Here is a 24,864-nt window from a genome sequence, read left to right on the forward strand (position 1 = left end):
TTCTGTCACAGTTTCCTAAATAATTAAAAATTCCTGTAGGGAACAGAATGACGCAGCAGCATCACAGAGAAGAAATCACCTGCTCGTGGTGGCTGCCACCAGCACTGTCTCCCCAGTAGTCAAAAAAAGAGAGAGTGGATTTCTGAGGAGGGGCCAGCCCTGGCTCTTGGTCATTGGTGCTCGCAGGGACAGCAACAGATAGTCCTGAATTGCAAATAAGTGTCTCTAATACCACATGAAAGGAAAGGTTTATATAGGCCCGTTTTATACGAAGATGCACAAAACAAAGGAGCTGGGTATTCGCAGTGTTTCCATGGTGACAGGACAACTGAACACAACCAGTACCTGCTTGCCGGCTGGAGAAGGCAAAGACAATGATGTCATCAAAGGTCCAGGTATAGTCCTGGTGTGGGGGATAGAACACCAGCTTGTCAGAGGCTTCCTTCCTGAGGTCAATCAGGAAGGTGGAGTGAACCATGGGGACGGGAAAGCAGCCCATCCTCTTCCATTCTCTGATCTGAAGGTAGTCTGGGGTGCGTTTATAGAAGCCCTGGAAAAGAGAAATAGGTGGGCTTTGTTCTCAGATCTGAGACCTTCATCTTTCCCAGTCTTCCGCTAGGCTCCTTCCTTCCGAGCCACCACCAGAGTTAAGGAGAAATCCCGAAGCAGAGTCATTTCCCTCTTCTTATCTGAGCCTAGGAATTTCCAACAGAGCTCAAGCAATGCTATTTGCAAAGAAAATAACACTTCAAGGTTCTTGTTATCAGAAATAATTTTGGTTACAGCCTATCTCTGGATTTAATGATCTCATGAAAGTATATTTTATGTGGATGTATGATTGAATGTGAAGGGTAAGTATTAAAAGGTGGTGGGGCAGAGCAGTTAAAAGCACAGGTTCTGGTGTTTGGCTGCCCAAGTTCAAATTCTATCTCAGCAGCTTATTTTCTGGAGGTACCGGTCAGGTGACTCAACTTTGCTGTGTCTATTCCCTCATCTGTAAACCAGGAACGATGACACGGTCTACTCCATGGGCTTGCCTGTAAAAATTTGGTAAGGTAAAATCTGAAAATCGCTTAGAATAGTGCCTAGCACCCAGAAAGCATCAAAAAAATATTGGCTAATACTAAAATTACTACGTTACGTGGCTAATATTTTTAACGAAATATGCAGTACTTAAACATAGAAACAGGGTCCTTCCGTGCAGTTACTTACTCAATATTCTGGTGAAGCTGCCCCTGCTCCACACTCTTTTGGGGATTCGCCTTTAGAAAGTTCTTTCTGGATGAGCACACAGGACAACCAACCTCCTTACTCTGTGGTTTTGAACACGCTGGCTTGGAAAAACCCAGCTTGGTTTCCCCCCAAACTTAACTGCTTATTCAAGAAACATCTACTGGGCGCTTGCTGGATCCCAGGCACTGTGTTTAGATGCTGGAGACTTAGCAGTGAACAGGCATCCCCGGTCTCAGCCCTCATGAAATATGGCATCCACGGGAGCTTCCACTCTAGTGGCACTCATTATATCTTGACTGTTGCCAAAGCTCAACTCTGTTCCAGAAAAGGTGATGATGTATGATGTATGTGAGAAGTTGTTACATGGATGTGGAAGCTTTGAAAGGCATTTCCAAAAATGTTCGAGGCTCACGGAATGAGTGTGAGCCAGTACCTTGAAGGGAGTCACAATACTCCGCGGACAGAGAACTTCTCCCATATTCACTGATTGTCACCTTATTTTATGGTCACGTTTTCTGCTGAAATGTCAGCGCCCACACGTTAGGCACGGCAGCCTCTTCTATCTCTGCAACATTTCCTTCAAGGTCTAAGTTGTTCTGGCTGAGCTCACCCTAACACTGACCATGTGATGACGTAGAAGGATCACAAATTAAGAATTTGAAAGATGGGAGTGTTAGAATCATCTTAACCTTCCTTTAGCTGTTTGATCTCAGTCCCTGTTTAACCACTTTGAGCTGACTTTTGTCTCCTGAAAAATGGGATTAAGGGCTGATTGGTCTGTCTCGTGGGATTACAGAATGGACCACACGTGATAAGGTCTGTGAAGCTCCTTTGATAACTGTAATTCATTACGTGAAGTAGTATTATGGCTACAAAGTTTTATTAGCCTTCAATTTAAGGATTGCTTAACATCCTTCAGTTCATGAGCATTCTTCCAAGGGATAAAGGCAACACTGGTTTTTTGAAGGACTGCCTAAGAACACATGTCAAATACAAAGTTCTAGACTACTTAGGAATAATATTCTCAGAATGAGAAGTTTGGAAAACTCATGACGATGAATCACTGAAACTCCTGAGTGTGAGCAGAAGGAAGCAGAGAAAATGAGAGCAAGAAAGAGAGAGAGAATGAATACCCCTTCTGCAGAGAGCAGAGGTGACAGATGTGTCTTTTTTTGACAAAAAAAATGAATGTTTTTGGTAATAAATAATTCCTGTTCTTGGCCAGACAACACCAGGGTCATTTTGTTTTGGCTGTGTTTAAGGTCTCTGGAAACCAGGGCTGCCTTTAGCTTATGAAGTCATTGCCTGCTTCTGTTCCTACCCTAGCAGAAGTCTGACTAAGGATGGTAGAAAGCCAAAAAAAAGATAGAACAAATTAGAATTGCCCCTAAGTTGCTCTCTATTTTACTGTGCAAAATAAGTGAGCACATTTCTCCTGTTAGCTTTTAATGATTAAAGCAAATAAGGAGATAATAAAAACCTAGAGGCTGTAGTTATGAGGGTAATCCACCCGTTTTCCTGGTGTCAACGCATAACTCATTAAAAACAGCCCTCGAGTGATTCTACCATGTGAAACACTGAAGATTATTAACCGAGAGAGTATGAATTTAAATGAACTTAATAAAACATCCTATCCCCAAGGAACTGAATGTCTTTTATAAATACGAACTGAACGTCTCCTTAAAAGAGATGTGGAGAGCCTGCATTCACGATCTCTCAGAACTGCAGGAAATAACTGGTCCCACAGTGGGCTAGAGCTACTGTTTGTCAGAAATTTCAGAAATTTTGCAAGCCAGCTGACATTTTGGTAGCTTAAAATCTGTTAAAAAAAAAATCATGTTAATTCCCACCATTCTAAAATACCACAGACGGTAGCTTTGCATATTTTCTTTGTCATTCTATCACCAAGAGGCTACACTGCAATTACTTAACTTTCCCTCACTTCGACAACATTTAAGTTGTTTCACCTGGTGGGAGTAGCGACCCTATCAAAACCGGCAAATGTGACCAATCAGGGCTTTTCCCCAACAGAGAGCTAGTTGTCAAACATTTATCAGCACACCCCTGAACTCATTCTGCATCCAAAACCAAACCAAATATAAAAGAGGGACTCAAAATTTAACCCTTTGAGCATCAGAACACAGTTAACATGCATTTTTCCCCCTTAGCACAGCTTTATTCCATATTTGATCGGCTGATCTCTTTAGTTTACCTAACTTATTAACTAGAGACTTAAAAATACAATCACCTCGAAGCATTCACTATAAGAGTTCTAGACTTTGAAGATTTTACAACGGAAAAGAGAGATGATGGAAATGTAAAAAAATGTTGTGTTTCACTTGAATTTTGTAAAAACCAGCTACCATAGCAGCTCTGATTCTTAGACATCTTTGGGGATAAATTTGGCAACATATATCAAAGGTCATCAAAATATGTATACTCTTTGACTCAGTAATTCTACTTGTAAGAGACTATCCTAAGAACATAATATTAAATACAGAAAAATGTACACTAATCATCATGGTCATTATAATAGATAAAAGTTGCAAACAACTTGACTAATTTCAAACTCCGAGAAAGGTTAAGTAATTTGCATTACAGCCACTTGATGATATAGTTATTAACAACATGATGTTATCTAAGAAGTTAGAGTGGTGGTGTGGGCCACATAAAATTTTTTTTTTTTGCTTTTTTCCATTTGCAACATTTTCTATAGTGTTCTTATGCTTTAATACCAAGAAGTCCTATTTAAAAAAAAAAATCTCAGAATTGGAGAGGAAAAAAGTACAAGTATCAGTAAGTTTTACTGGTTAAGTTAAGGCTTCTAAGGGTAAGTTCATTAGAATATTTTCTTCAAAATTCATTAATACAAAAGAGCTCCTTGGATTATGCATTAGACATGGATTTCCTTCTTTTCCTGAACATACTTATCCTGTAACACCCTGACACACAAGTTTCAAGGGAGGAAGTGAGCAAAAAGGCCAATGGGGCCATGGTTGACATAACAGCTTCCTTGTTAAAACCCATAGCCAGAAGACTTGCCTGAGGTGTGATTCCGCACCAGAAATTAGAGTACAGGCCCCGAGACTCCAGCATGGGTGCCACAATGGTTCTGTTTTCTGCAATCATCAGACTGAGGGTTTGTGGATTAGTCAGGAAGTTGTCCACATCTATGAACTAGGAAAAGGAAAGGATAATATCAGGTGAAAAAGTACTTTTCAGTATTAGGTTCAAGACTAACCCAGCACTTCTGAAGGATCACAGAAACTTGCCTGTGAGAAATGGAACCAGTCATTTATGTTCTCCTTATTGAAACTTGTTGAGGCCGGATGGCATTCATTTGGACAAAACGTATCTTTAGACTCACGTCCACATGTCTAGCTCTGCATAAGGCACCAAGCAATAACTCGATGTTACCATACCGGGTTCACACTCAACCAGCACTCAACTCACACCTTGGTTGTGGTTAATAACCACTGATAGCTCCCAAGAGCTCTTAAAGGGTCATCCAAAAACACTCATTGAGTGCCCAACCTAGGTACAAATGAACAGGCTTATCTAGGTTGTCCATAGGAACGCCAAAATGGCCCAAAACAGATCCATCAATGCCATTTTAATGTTACAAGTATAATTTTTGTTGAACATATGTAATACCAACCCATGAAACTTTTTGCTCTCTTAGCAGAAGCTATCTTCGCAGAAACTTTTTGCTCTTTTAGCAGAAATCAGTGTTAACACTGATTCATATATAGGGATAGTTTAACAATAGATTCTATTATATAAAATAAATAATCTCACTGAACTGTACACTTAAGGAATTAAAATGATAGATTTTGTGTTATGTATATTTTACCACACACACACACAAATAATAAATTCTTATGATAGTCAATCTGTTTACCCAAAAACTTGGGACTCAGCATATGTAAGCTTTAATGAAAATTAAACAGCTTTATAATGTTAAATGTCATTTAAAAAAAGATTTTATTTATATTTGACACAGAGAGAGAAAGCAAGAAACAGAACACAGGCAGGGGGAGTGGGAGAGGGAGTAGCAGGCTTCCCATTGAGCAGGGAGCCTGATGCGGGGCTCGATCCTAGGACCCTGGGAACATGACCTGAGTCAAAGGCAAATGCTTAATGACTAAGCCACCCAGGCGCCCCTAATGTTAAATATCATTAACTTGAAAATGTATATGAAATTATTTGTATTGAACAGATGCATGTGACAAATTATTGGGCTGATTTTTATTGTGATTATGGGCTGGGATGGACATAGGTCTAAAGTATTCCTTTTAGGAATCAGAGTTTAGTGATGGAGAGCAGATATTGACAAGTCTAATAAAACCATATTGTGTTTGCTTTGATAGTATTTGTAATATTGTCCTGGAAAATGCTCACCAAAAGAATTAAATGGATTTTGGGGCTACAGATGAAGAACTTGATTCCCAGAAGATTGTGGGGAAAAAAAGCCCCTGTCAAAAAGGGAAATGGCAACTGTAAAACTTGCAGCCTAGGAAGATGTCCTCCTTTCCAAGCAAGTTAGGTTCCTAGAGGACAAGGACAGAAGATAACACTGATTTTTATCATTAAGTCCAGCATTTTTCTGGACTGCTCCCAAAGTTCTAAGAAAAGTGATGGAACCTCTCCACAGAGTGAAACTCTCCACGAGAACCCAACATAATTAGGAGCAACCAAGAAGCCAAGCATGAGATGCCATTCCCCTTCCAGGGCTGCAGAGCCCTGACTCCTCCTTTAACTGGGCTATTTCTCAGGATTGTTTGTGAAGCTGGTAACTTTGAAAGACGAAGTCACATATTTTTCCCAGAAAACGAACATGTTTGCTTACTGCTTGCTATAAATGCAGTGGGTGCCCTGAGTTCTGGGTTCCTCAGCTGTGCTACCAAAACCACTGGATGCAGAGCACCCATCTCAGCCCACAACATCCCCTGTGTGAGAAGTGGGGGTCAGGGAATGGCCACAAGCATGCTGATGGACATGCTATTTACTGTAAGCAAGAATCCATTGTCTCTTAAAAATAGAGGGATGACATCCCCCAAATCACTGAGGAATAAAAGGGAATGGAGTTTTGGAGCTGTTAATTTGAATCTTTTTTTAAAGAATTAGTTTTTTGTAACTGAAAAAAATTTCTGAAGAGTTATTAAGTATCTTCCCTAATAAATCTTTTAAAAAGGTGGGGAGGGGTGTGCATGAGTGGCTCAGTCAGCAAACCTTTGACTCCTAGTTTTGGCTCAGGTCATGATCTCATGGGTCTTGAGACTGGACTCCAGGTCAGGTTCCATGCTCAGTGGGGAGTCTGCTTGAAGATTCTCTCCCTTTGCCCCCTCACTCACTCTCTCTTTAAAATAAATGAATAAATCTTTAAAAAACAAAAAAGAATCTTCCTGAGCATTCCCTATGAACTGAAAGGATTTAGAGTCTCTTATCCCTATTACATGAAAGAGATCAAATAATCCAGGAGTTTTTTTTGCTTTCTCACTGAAAATTCATGTCAAGAGAGTTTTGAGATGAAATCCAGGTACCCCAATATGGAGTTCCCCAAGTCTTCCCCTGTGTCTTTATTAAAAAGTGGAGGAGGGCCTCCTGGGTGTTTCAGTCAATTAAGCCTCCAACTCTTGATCTCAGCTCAAGTCTTGACAGGTCTTGATCTCAGGGTCCTGAGTTCAAGCCCTGTGTTGGGCTCCACACTGGGCATGGAGCCTACTTTAAAAAAAAAAAAAAAAAAGAAGTGGGGGAGTTGGTTCTTAAACAAAAGGTTGTTTGAATGGCTTCCATAGTCTCAAGTTTCAGACAATTGATTTAGACATATTCTAGATAAGAGTTGTCAAGAAATCAAACATCTTTTTTTTACCAGAATGTAGTCTGACCATTTTTCCCTCGCAGTTCGAAGGGCTGCCTGCCGTAGTTTCATCACATGGGCAAATCGGGAGCCTGGCCAATGCTTTGGTCCAATTTCATCAGGGTAAGACCTAAAATATAATAATAATAATAATAATAATAATAGTAATAATAACAATCATAGGTTATAATTATTGAGTGCCTATATATTCCAGGCTCTGTCCTAAATGTTAATATGCACTCATTTCAGCTTCCATCAACCCTAGGAGGTAGGTACTATTATTGTTATCATCTTCAACATATTACAGATAAGGAAGCAGAGATTAAGTAATCTGTGGCTTACTGTACACAAGAATCTTTATATGAAATAGTTCAGTGGCTTCTAAGAAGAACCTACAGAGTCCTTACAAGATTAGTACCTTGTACATTTCACAGACAAGGAAATTGGCTCTGAGTAGTCAAGTCATTTGCCTAATGCTGCACAGTTAATAAGGGGCACGGCCAGAATTTAAAACCAGGCATAACCCCAAAGTTCATATTCCTAAGCACTTTTTAAAATATTCTGCCATCAAATAAATTTAAAGATTTTGCAGCATAAAAAGATGAATTTCCCAGAAAAAAACAAAGTTAAAATTACTTGATCAAGTATCAGTAAAGAACTCCACAGAGCTGAACAGACTGACTTATCCCAGGAGAGTGAGATCATGGAGCAGATGCATAATATCATTGGAATCTCTATCAACACCTACAAAACAGCCAGGGCAGAACTCTCACATGGCCATGTTAGTAAGTGGGTTTGGCATACCCTCAAGAACCCTTCGGAAAGCTTCCAACTGGTGTGGGTGTTGATACTGTCACAGTAGCCATTTCAAGTTCTAGCTGCTCTAGCTATAGGAAATAAACAATATGCCAACTATACATACCTATGTAATCACGAAAACATAATTATATAAATCATATTAACAAAACTATGTCCTGTACAGGGCCCAAGATGTCTTTCCAATTATTGCTTCATTGAAAATCAGTGGAGTCCTGTTTTTCTCAATATATTACCCCCAAAATGCCTTCACTAATATTTTTCACACTGACCTTGACATTCAATATATTTAGTCAGGATCTGGGAATAGAGAAAATTACCAGGGTGCAAGGTAGTTACATAGTCTTTTTGGCTGTTCTAGTTAGGCCAAATTCCATTATAAGAAACTCCAAAAAAGCATTCAAAATATTTTATAGTGTTCAAATTTCATTGGTAAATTTTGTTTGATCTATGGACCATATGCTGGGATTTGAAAAATATGTGTATACATATATAATAAAACTATTACATATAAAAAGACTAAAAAAATCTGTTCTGGAATTGCATTTATTATTATTATTATTATTATTATACAAATTTGGCTTTCAGCAAATGATTTATCCTGAGCAAAAATTCAAGCAACTCAATTTATTCTACTTCTACAATTTCTTAAGCTAGAATTGCAGTAGCCTTGGGAACATTTACAATAGTTGGTTTTAAATACACTTATTCATGTTGTCATTTGCTCATTTGCTTATCCAACAAGTATTAATTTAGTGCCTGCCAAGAACATAGCACTGGGGAAAAATATGAAGTATTTATATACTGTAACCTCTGCCAAAGAACCCAAAAATCACTTCGAAGAAATACATAAATTACACAGTTAATTAACAAAGTTAGTTGCATGTATTGCTATGTCAAAAAGATGATGTAGGAAATAAACAATACAAGTATTGAGAAAAAGGTAGATCTTTGTAGCTGGAATGATTAGGAAGAGTTTTCTGTAGTAGGTGGTGTTTGGCATAAGAGCTGGTTACAAAGACAGAAAGAAAGGGCTTTCCTGGAGAACAAACTTGCATGGGTAACAGCTTGGGGTTGAAAATAAAAGGAACATTCTAGACAAAGCAGTTTTCTTTTGGGAAGAAGCAAGAGATATGGGTGCACCGCTGTTGGTGTTAAGTTCATGGAATCTTTAAAAAGTGTAAGTCTAAAGAATTTGAACTCTATTCTGTGGGTACTGGAGAGCCACTGGAGTCCTTTTAACAGAGAAATTGAATCACGTCATTAGTGTTGTAGGTAAGTTGATTTGACAGTAGGATATGTAGGAGGATCTTGAGGATGGAAACAACCAAGATATTGCTATGGTTAAAGGAAGAAATGACCTAAATGCCCATCAGTAGGGGACTGACTACTCATTATCATTATGGTACATCCATATAATGGATACTATGCAGTCATAAAAATAATGAAACCCCTAAATTATTGCTATGGGATGATGATAAAAATATGATAAGTAAAATAACATGGTATATATAAAAATATGCCAACTTTTCACTATGATCCAGCAAATATCAAGACATACACAAAATAAGAGGAAATAATATCAATATTTTAAAATATATCCTGTGGCAATTTGTGAACTAAGGAGTACCTGAACTTGGCTGGTGGCTGCGGGAGTAATATGAAGATCTGTCAAAGGGAGAAATGGCAGGCCCTTGTAACTCACTAGATACAGAGATAACCAAGCAGTCATAAGGGCCTCGAAGATTAGACACTTGAATGACTGGAAAACTGGTAAAGGGAAGTGGGGTAAATAAAGTTCCCAAAAGGTGGTCTTTCTACTCACTCTGGTTCATCCATAGGCCTCCACTCCACATAGTGATAGAATCTCTGTACATTTTTCAACCACTCCCTGAGTATTTCTGTTGTATTATCCACATTGTGGTCTGTGGCTGCCCTGCATGAGAGAAAGTACAATATAGCTCAGTTGCCATCCAAAGAAAGAGGGGAGAAATCCCAAAGATCCCAGACTAATTGAAAGGAAAATGGCCAGTTCTAAGAGGGAAAAAATGTATATATGAAAATGACGTCCCTCATGGTCCATGTTAGACAACAGATTCCTGAAGTGAGAGATATTGCTTAGAATCATTTTTGTGTCATTAGGTCCTTAAAACAGGGCTCAGCAAATAGCAGAATCAATAAGTGTTTGCACTAAAACTGTATAAGCAGAAAATGAATTAAGAGCAAGTTAACAAATCTTTTTTGGAAATTTTTCTACTTGGCTTAATTTTTAGTTACCCAAGATGTAAACTCTGCCTTTTAACTTCTGTGACAAGTACCATCAATTTAAGCAATAATTCTGTTGCATTTTCTTTTCAAGTTTGTTTGCAGATCACCATACAACTGCTAATCAGTGGTATGGTAATCTGCTAATTACAGTTAATCTACGGTACTGCTAATCACACACACTCCAGGGGAAAGCAACAGTTTCCAAAATAAAACACAAAAATCTAAGTTATCATTACCTGTTTTGGATTAATGTTACCATTACTTAAACTAGAGTACCTTCAAAAGTCTTCAAATAATGTATACAAAACTTGTTTTTACCTTAAATGTTTAACAAATTGATCCACGTATAAGAGCTTAACTCACTTATTAGAACAAAAATACTTTCAAGTTTTATTGCAAAACAAACCCATGCTGTATATAAAATACATGACTAAAAGTTATTCAGAATATCTAAAAAAGGAAGCTATATAAGTCAACTGGAAAGGAGAAAGAAAGCGAGAGTTAAAATCCTGACATCAAATTAGGTGGAATTCTGGCCATGACAAAGAAAGCTACTTTATAATGCTAAAGGATACAATTGACATCAAAGATACAATAAATACGAACATCCATGTAACTTCACAGAGTACAGGGGTTGACAAATTTTCTTTAAGAGCAAGACAGTAAATACTTCAAGCTCACAGGCCATACACTCTCTGTTAGAACTACTTCAACCTGCCTTTGTAGCAGGAAAGCGGCCACAAACAATATGTAAATAAACATGCATTGCCATAGGCCAATAAAGCTTCATTTACAGGAATAAACAATGGATCTACAGGCTGTAGTTTGTCCATGCTTGATATAATGGAAAGGATGGAAATTGCAAGGAGAAACAGAAACACCAATAACAAGAGATGCTAGCATACCACTTTTTTTTTTTTTTTTTTAGGATATTATTCTTTTAAGTAATCTCTACCACCCAGCATGGGGCTCGAACTTATAACCCCAAGACGAAGAGCTGCAGACCATACCACTTTCAGGGAAGATGGTGCAAACGGTAGGAAGTAAGTAGACAGGGGATCTATAGAACACAACGAGAGAGAATATGCTCTCCTCTCCTGTGCGTGTGGAACGTTCTCAACAACTGACCAACAATTATACTACACGGAAAGCCTCCACAAAACTGAAAGAATATAAACAAAATTCTGCGATAATAAAGCCATAAAATCAGAAATTGGTAATAAAATAAAAAACCAAAAAATTCCACTAAGAATTCTCTATTCAACAACTATCGAGTGAAAGAAGAAGTACCAATCAATTTCAGAAATTCTGAAAAATGAACCGTGAAAACACTACGTGTCAGAATTTTTAGACACAGTTAAAGCAATGTTCACAGAAAAATTCAGTTTTACAGCCATCAGTTCATACAAGTAAGTGGGTTGACTTCCTGCAAGGAAGCTAGAAAAAAAGCAACAAAGCAAACAAGCATAAAGAAATAAATAATAAAGGAAGATAGTCCAGAAGCATAAAACAGAAAAAGGATAGAACTAATAAATTAAAATTTTGCTTTTTAAAAAAAACTTTTATTTTTGTAAACTCCAGTATAATTAACATACAATGTTGTATTAGTTTCAGGTATATAATATTGTGTTTCAACAATACTCTGTTCGGTGCTCACTGTGATATGTGTACTTTTAATCCCCTTCACCTATTTCACTTATCTTCCCACCAAAATCTCTAAAATTTTGCTCTTTTTGAGGAAAATCAACAAAGCAACCCTTTATTCATCTATCAAGACAACACGATATATAAAATAAGAATTGCCAAGGATGAAGGGAATATGATTGACGTGGAAGAAATTATTGAAATACTTTGCACAACTCAATGAAAAATAAATTTGAAAACTGGATATAATGGAGGGTTTCCGGGCGCCTGGGTGGCTCCGTGGGTTAAAGCCTCTGCCTTCAGCTCAGGTCATGGTCCCAGGGTCCTGGGATCGAGGCCACATCAGGCTCTATGCTCAGCAGGGAGCCTGCTTCCTCCTCTCTCTCTACCTGCCTCTCTGCCTACTTGTGATCTCTCTCTCTGTCGAATAAATAAATAAAATCTTTAAAAAGAAAAAAAAATGGAGGATTTCCTAGGAAGATGCATGTTAGCAAAACTGACTTCAGGAGAGATATAAAACTTGAACAGAACAATTACCAAGGAAGAAATGAAGAAAGAGGGACAAGAAAATAGGCCCAGATGGTTTCACAGGGGAATTCTAACAGCTTTCTTAATAGACTAGATAATTCCAATGCTATGTAGCTTGTTCTCCAGGGTGTAGGAGAAACAAATGAAAATTCCAAGTTTTTGCATTTTAATAATGCAAGAGCAATATTAATATCTAAACCTGATGAAGAAACACACACAACTTCAGACCAATATCTTTTAAAGAATATACTGCAAAAATCCTAATAAAATATAAGCAAACAGAATCTAACATCCTAATTAAGAAAATATTACACAGCATAGCCTAGGATTGTTCATTATAAAAGGAAATCCATTAATATAATTCACTATATTAACAGACCCGAAGAAAAAGCATATAATTACTTCTGTAAATGCTAAAAAGGTCTTTAATAAAATTCAACATCTATTCCTGATTTTTTTAAAAAACCGTATTGAATAAAATTAAAATAGGAAGGAAGAAAGGAAGGGAAGAAAAAAAGAAAGCAGGGAGAGTAAACAGAAGAGTCATGGAAAGACAGAGGTGCCTGAGACTCTTAAAAGGGAATAAAAATGCTTAGAATTTATGGGCAATTTAGCAGTCCCTCCTGGAAGGAAAAGCCAGGGCCATTCTCAGCCGTACCGGTTCCCTGGGAACGTGGCCTTGATAAGAGCAAATGAAGAAGTACAGTATTCGCTTCTTCCATATACAGGCAATTTCAGTAAATAGGATTTTGTTAAATCCAATCTGTGAAGGCTTTTGTTCTTTCTATTTGAGCTTTTGGAAGTCACTGTTCCGCCAAAAGTAACAAAATCTTTAAGGGAGAGAATATTCAGAAATGTTCAAGAGAAAAAAAATAAATTGTTAAGCAAAGCAGAGTGGAGCCCCATGTTACAGAGGGGGTACATTTCTATAAAACACCAAGTAACTCGAACGTACGTACTTGAAGTCATAGGGTATAGAAAAATGGGGGATAGAGGTATAGGACTAATTGAAAATTGCTTTATAAAACGGATATTTGAACTAAAACTAGGCTTGCTGAAAATATTATTCCAAAAAATAGATTAGGAGCTGATACCAATTGCCAATTTAATCTACCTTCTTTTTTTTTTTAATATATAAGATTTATTTATTTATCTTAGAAAGAGAGAGAGACAGCATGAGTAAGAGGGACGGAGGGAGAGAGAATCTCAAGCAGGCTCCACACTGAGCACAGAGCCCACTGCGGGGCTCGACACCGACCCAAGATCATGATCTGAGCTGAAACAAGAGTTGGAGGCTTAACCGACTGAGCTGAGGAAAGGCACCACTGCGTTGAAGCCCTTCCTCATCATTTTAACAAAGTCAGTCTCACTGTATGAAATTTATTTTCCTGCTGTCCAGACTAAACAACTCCAAAGTCTGCCTAAGGATCCACTATTCACAAACATCCTTAGACCTCAGCTGCTTGGGTGTATGCAAAGACAGAGATGTCTCATTAAAAAGAGAAGCACAGTTTTAAAATCCTCTCTTTCTGGAGTGAAAACAGTTTCCTACTCAGTTACTTCCCCAAATTGTTAAGATGTTCTTTGTTCTCAGGCTTCCCAGGAAATGCACAAATCCTCAGGCTGTGGTCGGAAGTCCAGGGACACTGGGGTTTGATGTGTGGGGCCAATCTCCTGCACTGCCCCACGGGGGAGAACAGCGCTGACCCCTCCGGCCCACTGAGGAAGACTTGCGTTCCACCTCCAGACCAACTGCCCTGCCCCTCCACTCCCCCAGCCCAGGCAAATAAACAGAAATCCAGGCAGACTCTTCTACTGCTGTTTTTTTCATCCCTCTGAAAAAAAAAAAAAATTAAAAAAAGAAGTGTTTCTCTTTGAATACATAATCACAAAAGCAGGCGGGTGCTGGTCTACTTGGAGAATAGAGAGAGAGAGATAGCAAAGGCCCAGATGTGAGGTCCTGGGAGGAAACAGGAGGCTTCATGAACAGCTCTATTTTCAGAGCCCTGGAGCATAGCACCAAACAGGGTGGTGCTGTCCTTCTGGGAGTTTCCACGAGGAGCTAGATGCAGACAACTGTACAGCCAAGAAGGACTTTTCCATCAAGCTGAGAGGCTGAGGAGACAGAACGTGTGACCCTCTTTGGGGGAAGTCGAGGCATCTCTCCCAACTGAAAGCTCCTTCCAGTCCCACAGATTAAGAGCCTCGGGTTGGCTAGCATCTCCCATCAGACCGGGAAGGACACCCTGCGAGGTACCAGACATCACTCAAGGAGTCCTTGAAGAAACCCTGTGATGTGAAGAGACTTCTGGAGAGGCGACGTGCACGTGACTGACAGTCGCTTGTCAAAGTGGAAAACCAGGGCTTGTGGAAGCACAAGCAGGCCCTGGTGGGAAGAACACGCTCCCTGGAAGCAAAGCCTTTGGATTTTGCCACGGTGCTCCCCGCTGAGGGGAGGCACACTTAAATCAGCAGCCCCCTCCCTCTCTTCCCTGGGGCTCTCTGGCTCGGGGTAAGACAGCGAGGTGCGCTCAGCTCTTGAGCCCGGCCAGTCCTCACATGATGGAAATTTCTCTGCAGACCATGATGCGACAGTGGCTTCCCTTTACCTCTAACAAGCACCAGGCCACTAAGTGGTCTCCCTCCACCTTTGGCAGAGCTGTGGCCCTGATATGCCCGCCGTGCTCATGGTCAGTCCTCTCTCTGTGCATTGGTCCTCGCTGGCTGCCTTTGGAGCGAGTGTTTGCAATGGAAAAGCTGGTAGACACAAGTGGAACATCTGCTTGGCCTCAGAGGGAAGTCTGGGCCATTACTCAGCATGACGCTGGCCTGCCCATCCATTTCCTCTCGGATTCTGCTTCTAGTTCCCGTCTCCTCCTCTCTAGCTGTGCCCATCAGCAAAGGCCCGTGAGTCTCAGGTTCAAAACCAAATTAGGACTTAGGTAAACCCAGACTGCAAATGCAATCAACAGCGGGGTGCAGGGCATCTCCTTGGTGAAGGAAGTTCCCCGGGGCCAGCAAGGGCATTGTCACTGTTACAGGGAAAAGTGAGAGCTCATGGAGCAGACCAGTAAATAAACATGTCTGCGGGATGATACAATTTTACTAGTTGGTGGTGCCAGAAAAACAACACCACGATTTCTCTGGCAATGTCTGCACACACTGACATTTCTCCTCGTTCCAGAAGGTCAGTTTTCATTCCTCAGTCTTGGCTCTTACACTAATAGCCAGCTTGAAATAATTAGAACAGACTCATTTATTTTCACCATGAGTCCTTCTGAGCTTGTGAGGGTTAAGTGCAGCATTGGTGAGCGTAGGGGCCCTGGATCCATGCTAGAGATGTGGGTGGGCTCTCTCAGCAGGGGAAACCTAGATACTGAGGGCACGGTGCTCCTGATTACGTCCCTCTGCGCTGACCCTCCGGGATTGTTCTCAGCTCCCTGGCCACCCCAGAAAGCCTAGACTTTTGAGGAGACAGAACAAGAGGACTGCACTCAGTGGGCCAGAACAAAGGCAACGCTGAGCAGTGTCTGCTCTTTGCTGCCCCAGAACCTGCAAAATACAAACCCCAGAGGCTCACGGGAAGGGTGATGGCATGAATAACAAGATGAGTCATCGCCTCAACCATTCACGCCATGACTAGTAAGTCAGCAAAAGTGAATTTTCCAACATGGAACTTCAAAGCCCGAACTACCCTCTTAGCTGCCTCTTGTGTTCATCCAGCAAGGAGAGACTCATGGGCATAGAACATAAAGAGCTCCCACCTAAAAATAAGGTTCCCCTTTTTGAAGCAACGAGTGAAATTTATTTTCTAGAAAGCTCATGTCATCAAGTCCTACCACTTTGGTCTCTGCTCTGAGGCAAAGCCTCACAGCAACTGTTCTGCTAAGAAAAAGAGCTAGGCTTGGCACTTGGCAAAATATGCCGATGGATTCTTGCTTCTTGGTTACTGTGTAGAGTTGTTTAAAGATCTAGAATCGTCTGCTGGGTGAAAACTAGATCTGGGTACAGTTTAGGATATGGACATGGACTGGGGAGCTGGGGATTTCTCCCAGCAAAAGCCTTTTCCTAGGTCTCACCAAGGGTATCAGCAGCAATTCTTCCTAATGAACTAAGAAATCAGGAAAGCTCACTTCTCACGAAACCCTCTGACCAACAAAATAAATGTTTCTACTCCCTCAACATCCCTCCTCAATACGTCCCATTTTAATCCCAGACACAATCATAGGCCTTACATATCTGAAGACTGGCTAGGAGTGATGTTAAAAAAAAAAAATCTGTTTCTGGAAATGCAACCAAGCAATGAATCAATTTCATTCCTAATGGGTAGGAAAGAGAAATGGTAAAAATTGCCAACTGACCAGTTAAAAGTTAATTCAAGGCCCAATACATCATATGAAATTGAAGAAGAGCTTAATTTAACATTACAAATGAGCCATTCCTTGACAATTTGGTTCTGAGGTACAGTTTGCCTCTCTCTATGTCAAGAATCCCTCACCCGTGTGTCATGCACTCTCCCATGTTGAGCCCTATAATTAGCTCAGGTAGCATTATTTTTCTCTCTCCATCGTATAGAAGAGAAAGCTGAAGATGGAAGGCAATGACTTGTTCAAGTCATGCAAATGGCGGATCTTAGAGCCTGGACTTTTCCTTTCAGGCTTCGGATGCCCCACTCAACCCTAGTGCAAACTCCCCTACCACACTCACGCACAGAGACTTCAAGTCCACCTGGAGGATTGGAAGGAATTCTCTGTCTTGTCAAGGACATTAATCAACAGGACCAGAGTGATCATCTCAGAATGAAAGGAGGGACTTGTCCCAGCAGGAAACAAAGCAAAAAATGGGAAGATCCATTAGTTCCCTTTGAGCTTTCTTCTTAATTGAAGTAGAGTTGGTGCACAATGTTACCTTGGTTTCGGGTGTACGACACAGTGATTCAACAACTACATGTTGCGCTGTGCTCGCCACAGTACAGCTAGTATCTGTCACCAAGCTTTGTTGAGGTTTGCTACAGCATCATTTTCCTTGGAGTCAAAACTCTTGGAATTCTATGCAAATATCAGCCGCAGTGTCTGAGACAAGATAAATATGTTTCTCCTCTGTGTAAATACTCTTTTTCCTGTGTCTCTTCCCCTTTGCCCTTTGTCTATTCTTCTCCCTGCTCTTTTTCACGCACTTCTCATTTCCTTTTTTCTCTTCCTTGCTGGATCTTCCAGATCTGTTGAGTTTTTTCTTATGTGGGTGTATCCAAAGAAATGGAATTACTTGTGGAATATATTCCTGCCTTGTCAACAACTAGAGTCTTGATACTAAAGAGAAGACACACAGGACCTAGGGACACACTCTCCAGGAGCCCTAAAGTGCTCCAGCACCCAAACACCTCGGGGTGGAGGCGATGCCTGAAACCTGTAATTACACAGTGATTCTCTACCCATCCTCTCAGCATTGTAATTAACTCGTCCTCTGTCTTTCTCCATTGACCAGAGTCTCTTCCGTGAGGACAGGAGCATCCCAGCACCTAAGAGAGTTGACTGTGTAAAACACGCACTAATCTGGGCCCGGTGAATAAATGAATGAATGAAGAATTCAAGAAAACTTTCCCCAATCCAACCCAAATGCCCACAAAGGCCGAGCACAGATAACGTCAAGGAGTGAAAAGGACCGTGTCCGTATGAGCTAACAGTGTGAGAGAAGAGACACCTGCAGGCTCCACTAGATTGTTGCCATATTAGAATGTGTGTCCAGAAAGGCTAGATTTTCTATTGTTTCAAGAGGAGCTAGATATCCAGGTTTTAGATATAAAGGTCTGTTAATATCCTGTAAGAACTCTTAGGCTAAAATGCCATGATCAATTTCCACCATGACAAGGGACCTCTGGAAACCAGGGACTTGGCACAAAGGCCACATGAGGTCGGCTCTTAACTGCCACAGTCCATCCACCTGTGCACATTCGGGACACATAGCTCAGTAATTAAATATTTCAGATATGGCGGGAGGATAACAATGCCACTCCCCTGCTTTCACAAACACTGAAAGCATTTTCAATGAAAAAGGAAAAACAAACATGCACAGGTTGGGCAAGGTCTAAATAATTCTCACAGTCAAATAGTAATAGAATCAGAAAAAGAAGGTTACAGCCACTACGGAGTGAGCATAAGGGTGCACGTCTCACAAACACCATACAGAACCTCTTTTTGCATTGCACCAGAGGCCCACTTACTGCCCACTTTTAAACATAATAGCTTTTCTGAGATAGAATTCACATATCTGACATTCACCCAGTTAAAGCATACAAATCAGTGATTTTTAGTATATTCACCGAGTTGCACAACGAGGGCCATGATCTAATTTCAGAACATTTTCATCACCCCCAAAAGAAATCTGTACCCACTAGAAATCACTTCATCTTCTCCGGCCCCTCGTAACCACAGGTCTATTTCGTGTCTCCAGGGATTTGCCTTTTTTGAACATTGCCTATAAATGAAATCATACCATTGTGGCCTTTGGTGTCTCACCATTTTCATTCAGCATGTTTGTAGGGTTCACATACAGCATGTATCAGTAATTCCTTTATCTTTATGTCCAAGTAATACTCCGTGGTATGGATACGCCAGTGTGTTTATCCATCCATTATTCAATGGACATTTGGGTTGTTTCTACTTTTTATTATAATTATTGCTGTCATGAACATTCATAGATGAGTTTTTGTGTGAACCCATATTTTCATTTCCCATGGGATTGCTACCTCCACTTAAAATATTATGGAAAATGAAGAAAATGTCTTTTCTTTTCTTTTCTTTTCTTTTCTTTTCTTTTCTTTTCTTTTCTACCATTTGCGGACTGCCCTATGTCCCAGGCACTAAGCTGGGCGTTTTACCTATATGACTCTAATCCTTCCATTAATTCTCAAAGAAGGTATTATTATCCTTATTTTACAGAGACAGAATGTGAGGCCTAGAGGCTCTCTCCCAAAGCTTATTCTCTTTCCACTTATACTCGGTCTTGGATAGGTATTTTTCTCCACTTCTGAAATTCTCAGCTTTTGTTCCAAGGCAGCCAAGAGCGACACTTTACTCTTCCGGATCCATATAATGATTTCAGGTGACAGGAGCCGATGGGACGCAAGAATGTGGGGGCGGGGGAGAGTACACGGGAAGGGGCGCGTCTTGGTAGACGAGCTGAGCCGGGCAGATGCCACCAGTGTAAACAGTCAGCCCTCGGGCCTGGCAGGGTGATGCCCTGGCGAAACACCGAGCCCATGAACCATGAGGTCATGATGAACGGAGGCCAGGGTGACCACAGAGAAAGTCACAGCCCGAGGACTGGGCTTGCTAAATGAAACGCTATGGAGGACCTTGCCCTTGGAGCCACTCTGAGTGTGGAAAGGAAAGCTGGCTGGACTGGGCTCAAAATGGGAAGGCGAAGTGGTGGCTGGAGTGGAGAACCAGGAGAAAGCTAAGAGAAGTGTCCGTGTTCTACGCAGAAAAGTTTAGTTTGGTTCATTTGTTTCTGTACTTAAAATTATGAAGGAAATACTTGAGTCACCATTGATTCTGAGTTACTTGACACTATTATTTGATAAACCACATTCTTTTTTTTCCCAGTTTTTAAAATACATAGTTTTTATTTAAATTCAATTAATTAACATATAACGTATTATTAGTTTCAGAGGCGGAGATCAGTGATTCACTAGTTGCATATAACACCCAGTGTTCATTACATCAGGTGCCCTCCTTAATGTCCATCACCCAGTTATCCCATCCCCTCCCCCACCTCCCCTCCAGCAACCCTCAGTTTGTTTCCTATGATTAAGAGTCTCTTATGGTTTGTTTCCCTCTCTGCTTCCATCTTCTTTTATTTTTTTCCTCTCTTCTCCTATTTCTCTGTTTTGTTTCTTAAATTCCATTTATCAGTGAGAGCATATGATGGTTGTCTTTCTCTGATTGACTTATTTCGCTTAGTATAATACCCTCTAGTTCCATCCATGTCATCGCAAATGGCAAGAGTTCATTTCTTTTGACGGCTGAGTAATATTCCATTGTGTACATAGACCACATCTTCTTTATCCATTCATCTGTCTGTGGACATCTGGACCCTTTCCATAGTTTGGCTATTGTAGACATTGCTGCTTTAAACACTGGGGTGCAAGTGCCCCTTTGGGTCACTACATTTGTATTTTCGGGGTAAATACCCAGTGGTGCCATTGCTCTATTTCCAACTTTTTGAGGAACCTCCATACTGTTTTCCAGAGTCACTGCACCAGCTTGCATTCCCACCAACAGTGTAAGAGGGTTCCTCTTTCTTTGCATTCTCGCCAACGCGTGTCGTTTCCTCAGTGACTAACCACATTCTTAATCAAGTAAAAAAGTATGAAGTCAGGAGACATGGCTCTTCCGCCAATTAGCTCTATAATCTGAATGAATTTACTTGAGCTCTCCGTACCTTGCTTTTCCATCTGTAAAATGCAAAAATGATACCTGTTGCACATACCTAGCCAGTGACTTATTGTGAGCAGCCAGAGGCATGTGAAGGAGCTTTCAAGAACACTTTCTTTCAAGGCTGGCCTTTCCCCCACTGTCCCCAACACCCACATGCACGCACACACGCACGCACTCACGCACACATGCAAGCACGCACCACCCTCAAATAAACCAGACAGCCTATTGAATAGGCTCCTGAGATGCATCCAACAAAGTTCAACACATGCATTTAAGGCGAACAAAGCAGAACTATCACAATCCACCATTTTTTCTTTAAGAATAAAAATGCACCCACCCATTTAAATACAGAGAACACGAAAGAATAGTGTGGCAATGACTGCTAATTGTCTCAGTATTGGCCTTCCTCCTCTTCCCTAGGAATGCGATGTTTAGCTGAGCCTGTGACCATCCAACTTAAGCTCCACGACGGCCAGGATGTTTGCTTTGTTCACTGCTCTACCTCTAGTACTTAAAATACTGCCTCGGACATAGTATGTGCCCAACAATTATCTATGGAATGGTTCCTTTCTCAGCAAACTTCTAACCTAAGAAGAACCGTGAAAACCCTTGCATGCCTCTCTCATTTTGATAGACACCTGTGTATCTCCTATGTATCTCGTCTGCGCCAGGCGTCATGGCACCTTCTAGAAAACAACACTTTGTCACTGATGTTAAGGTGCTCTTAGTTCCTCACAGTTTAAAAGAAAATACAGATATATAAATAATTGTAATTTGGTATAATGTTCCCAACAACGGCTACATAACAAGATGGCCAAGTGCCAGAGAGGAGGGAGTGGTTGACAAGATGGGGAAGGTCAAAGGAGGAGAGGCCTGAATGGAAATCTGAAGAATGAGCAGATATTTATAGAGATATGGAAGGTAGACTGAACATTCCAGAAGAAGGAATAATATGTGTGGAGGCAGAGAAGCATGCGAACACAGCATGACGTGTTGGCACAGCCACGTGTAATTTTCTTGGTCTACACCTTACAGATCAAAGGGGTTATGTGGCTGCAAAAGGTTAGAGGTGACCGTTTTGTCATGGGAATGGGAGGAACAGTGAAGACGTTTGTCCCACTTTTCTGGGTCCCCAGCATCTGGGCCCACTTGTAAAAAATAAAATGGGTGAACAATTCTCTGCATAAGATATTTTGTCACATTGTGACAGGTAATACCTTTAGCATCTACAGAAGGATGCTGTAGAATCTATTTGAATTCCTCAAAGAGTACGCTCCAATTACATACGAAGTGCTGGTCCACTTCCTTCCATTTATGGGCGCAGGTTCTGCTGCCATATATGATGGGCTTTCTGGGAAGAGTGTCATTTCTAACATTCTGACCCATTTTCTTCAAAACTTCCTTTATACTTCTCAGTCCATGTGTCCGAATTTCCCACTCCAAAACAGTGCCCAGTACATAGTAAGCGTTTAGCCTGTGCTCGTCGAATGACATGGGTAAATAAATGCTTGTGGAAATGGATGACAAAATAAAAACACGGTGCCCATACTTATTAAGAGTCTACCCCTTAAGCAAAACAAGCAGCAAACATAACAGCATTTAACACTAAACCCGTATAAAGCACTTTGATTTCCACCCCTCCAAAGTCATCAAACTTCTTCCGGCTATCATACTTGTTTCCCCATTGAAAACACTGGACTAGGAACATGAACAAAGTCAGAAAGTGTCCAGCTTGCAAATTGAATTCAAGGCTCTTTTCCCACAGAGTCACCTAGAATGAGAACTTGGCTCCAGCTGAGGAAAAATCTCTGTCCGGTCCATCCCGGTTACCCGATACCTGCCGTCTTGGGTCCAGGAATAACACTCCAGCCCGCTCAGGGCTGGGAGAGGAAATGTTTGCCTTAAATTTACCTGCTTTGAATAGTGTTAAGTCTGGCCTCCCCACATCACTTCGTTTGCGGTTTCTTTTAGGGGGCGTGGGGTCAGGGACCACTGTTTAGCAGGTGTAAGACCCAGGCTCATATTTTATACTCACACCAATGCAAGTCAAGAGTTCTCAGAAATATTTTGTAGGAATTTTGAGTTCTTTGACTCTTATTCATGCTGTCAGATGTAAACAGGAGGCTAAGCAGGAGGATGGTATTTTTTTCCCCCATCTTTATTATGGAAAACTGCTGTTGGAGGGAAGGAACGTTCTGTGCTCCTAACATTTCCAGGGTCTGTGCGGCTTTGTAACAAGCTCCTGACGAGGAAAACATGCACAAGTGCACAGTCCACGGATGTTTCCCCACTGCCTTGATTTCCCACCACAGTTGGGCAGAGAGGGACAGACAGCAAGAGCAAACCATGGAGCCCTGAGCGGGGACCCTTGCATTGTAACATCTCACTGAATCCTCACCAAAACCCGATGACGTGGTGGTCTTCTCAGCCCCGCTATAAAGATGAGGACACTGAGCCCATGAAGGGGACGCATCAGGTCCCAGGTCTCAGAGGGCGGGAAGAGTCAGAGCCAAGCCTGAAAGCTGATGGGCCTCGGATACTTGTGAAGCTCTATTCTAAGAGTCTGGTTTTAAAATCGTATTTCTGGAGTGAAGTTGAAGACAGAAGGAAATATCTTAAAGAAGGTGAGGAGTAGGGCGCCTGGGTGGCTTAGTCATTAAGCATCTGCCTCCGGCTCAGGTGATGATCTCGGGGTCCTGGGATCGAGCCCCGCATCGGGCTCCCTGCTCAGCGGGGAGCCTGCTTCTCTCTCTCCCACTCCCCCTGATCGTGCTCGCTCTCTCTCTCACTATGTCTCTCTCTCAAATAAAATCTTGAAAAAATAAAAAAAAAAGAAGGTGAGGAGTAAATTGGAATCCTTTCTCCCGAGTGCTAGCTATATCGACGAGCTTTACATCATTACTAAGATTGCTGCAACCACAGGACACTTAACATTATTTTAGAGCCCCCGTGGGTCATGGGCCCCCTTGTCTTCACACCTTGGGAATGAATGTACCTAACGCAGCTCATAATTTTGAATAATGTCTCGAAGAACAAAGGGCACTTAACAATAACTGATTGATTTCTCTAATGTTTCCCAAAACTTTCTGTTCCCTTGGTTATCTCTGCTCTAACAGGTCACCATAAGGATCTTGTTTGCTCTTTCTGTGAATGGAGAAGTGGGGTTGAGGGAAAGGATGACTGAGACACGAGCTTTTTAAAAAGTCACCCCAAATTTCACCTGGTGAATCTGGAAGCTAGGGCAGGGACCCTGGATCTTAGATTTGCAAGATGCTACAACCTCCCTTATGTCCCCACATGGGTCCAGTCCCCTGAGTCTAAGTTCTTTTCATACCATGTACCTCTGATTCCGAGTACTTATCGGAGTTGCAATTCTGTGTTTATTTCTACGGTGCTGAGTAACGTGTTTCTCCCTTTCTGGTCTCTCCGCTGTGCAGGGCAAGAATATGTGTGTTTGTCTTTGCTCATCATTGTAACCGGAAGCCCAGGACAGCACCTGGCATCAGCACCGAGTCATGTGCTCCTACACGAATAACTGAGCGCCAGATCGCTGTCCCCACCCTCCCTTTTAATCATTACATATTTAAAATGTGGATAGTTAACCTGTAAAATTGAAATGCAGAATCAGGCAGTATTGGGAAATGTCTTTGGGGGCACTTCCTGTTTTATAATCCATATCCAGAATGTTTGACTATCAAGTGGGCCCCAGAAACAGGCAGGAGTCAGATGCTGTTTGGTACTGAGCTCTTGGGAGGCTCTGGGGGAGCCCAATAACCCGTCTGGTAGGAAGTGGGGAATGTGAACAGCTGCTCTGAGGCAGAACCCGGGGGACATTTGGCGAGGGCAAAGTTCAGGCAGATGAAACTGTGGTCGATGGTGAATATGACAACAGGTGAGTCACTCTTCCCAGCGTCCATTAGGGTGTGTCCTTTGAGCCAAATTAGAAATCCAGCAAAAGGACTTGGCACTCCACCTTATAGAGTCTAGTTCCAGCCGATGCAGGGAAAAGACTGGAACCTCCCTTTCAGACCTAAAAGGGGGTGCAATGGCTTCCCCAGGACCAAGCTGCCCTTCCTT

General features: G+C 41.3%; 1 protein-coding gene across 1 annotated transcript in view; it reads right to left on the minus strand.

The window, feature by feature from the left end:
* The window catches only part of LOC111150864 (collagen beta(1-O)galactosyltransferase 2), a 99,091-nt gene that overhangs the window by 30,833 nt on the left and 43,394 nt on the right, over positions 1 to 24,864 (minus strand). Inside the window, exons 2-5 of the mRNA XM_022508506.1 lie at positions 9,735 to 9,845; positions 7,106 to 7,223; positions 4,276 to 4,410; positions 346 to 550 (exon numbers count right to left, since the gene is read on the minus strand). Of these exons, the coding sequence (XP_022364214.1) occupies positions 346 to 550; positions 4,276 to 4,410; positions 7,106 to 7,223; positions 9,735 to 9,845 (569 nt within the window). The remainder of the gene's footprint in view (positions 1 to 345; positions 551 to 4,275; positions 4,411 to 7,105; positions 7,224 to 9,734; positions 9,846 to 24,864) is intronic.

This window comes from Enhydra lutris, unplaced genomic scaffold (assembly GCF_002288905.1).
Source record: "Enhydra lutris kenyoni isolate GAN:26980312 unplaced genomic scaffold, ASM228890v2 scaffoldscaffold24, whole genome shotgun sequence".
Taxonomy (NCBI): Eukaryota; Metazoa; Chordata; class Mammalia; order Carnivora; family Mustelidae; genus Enhydra; species Enhydra lutris.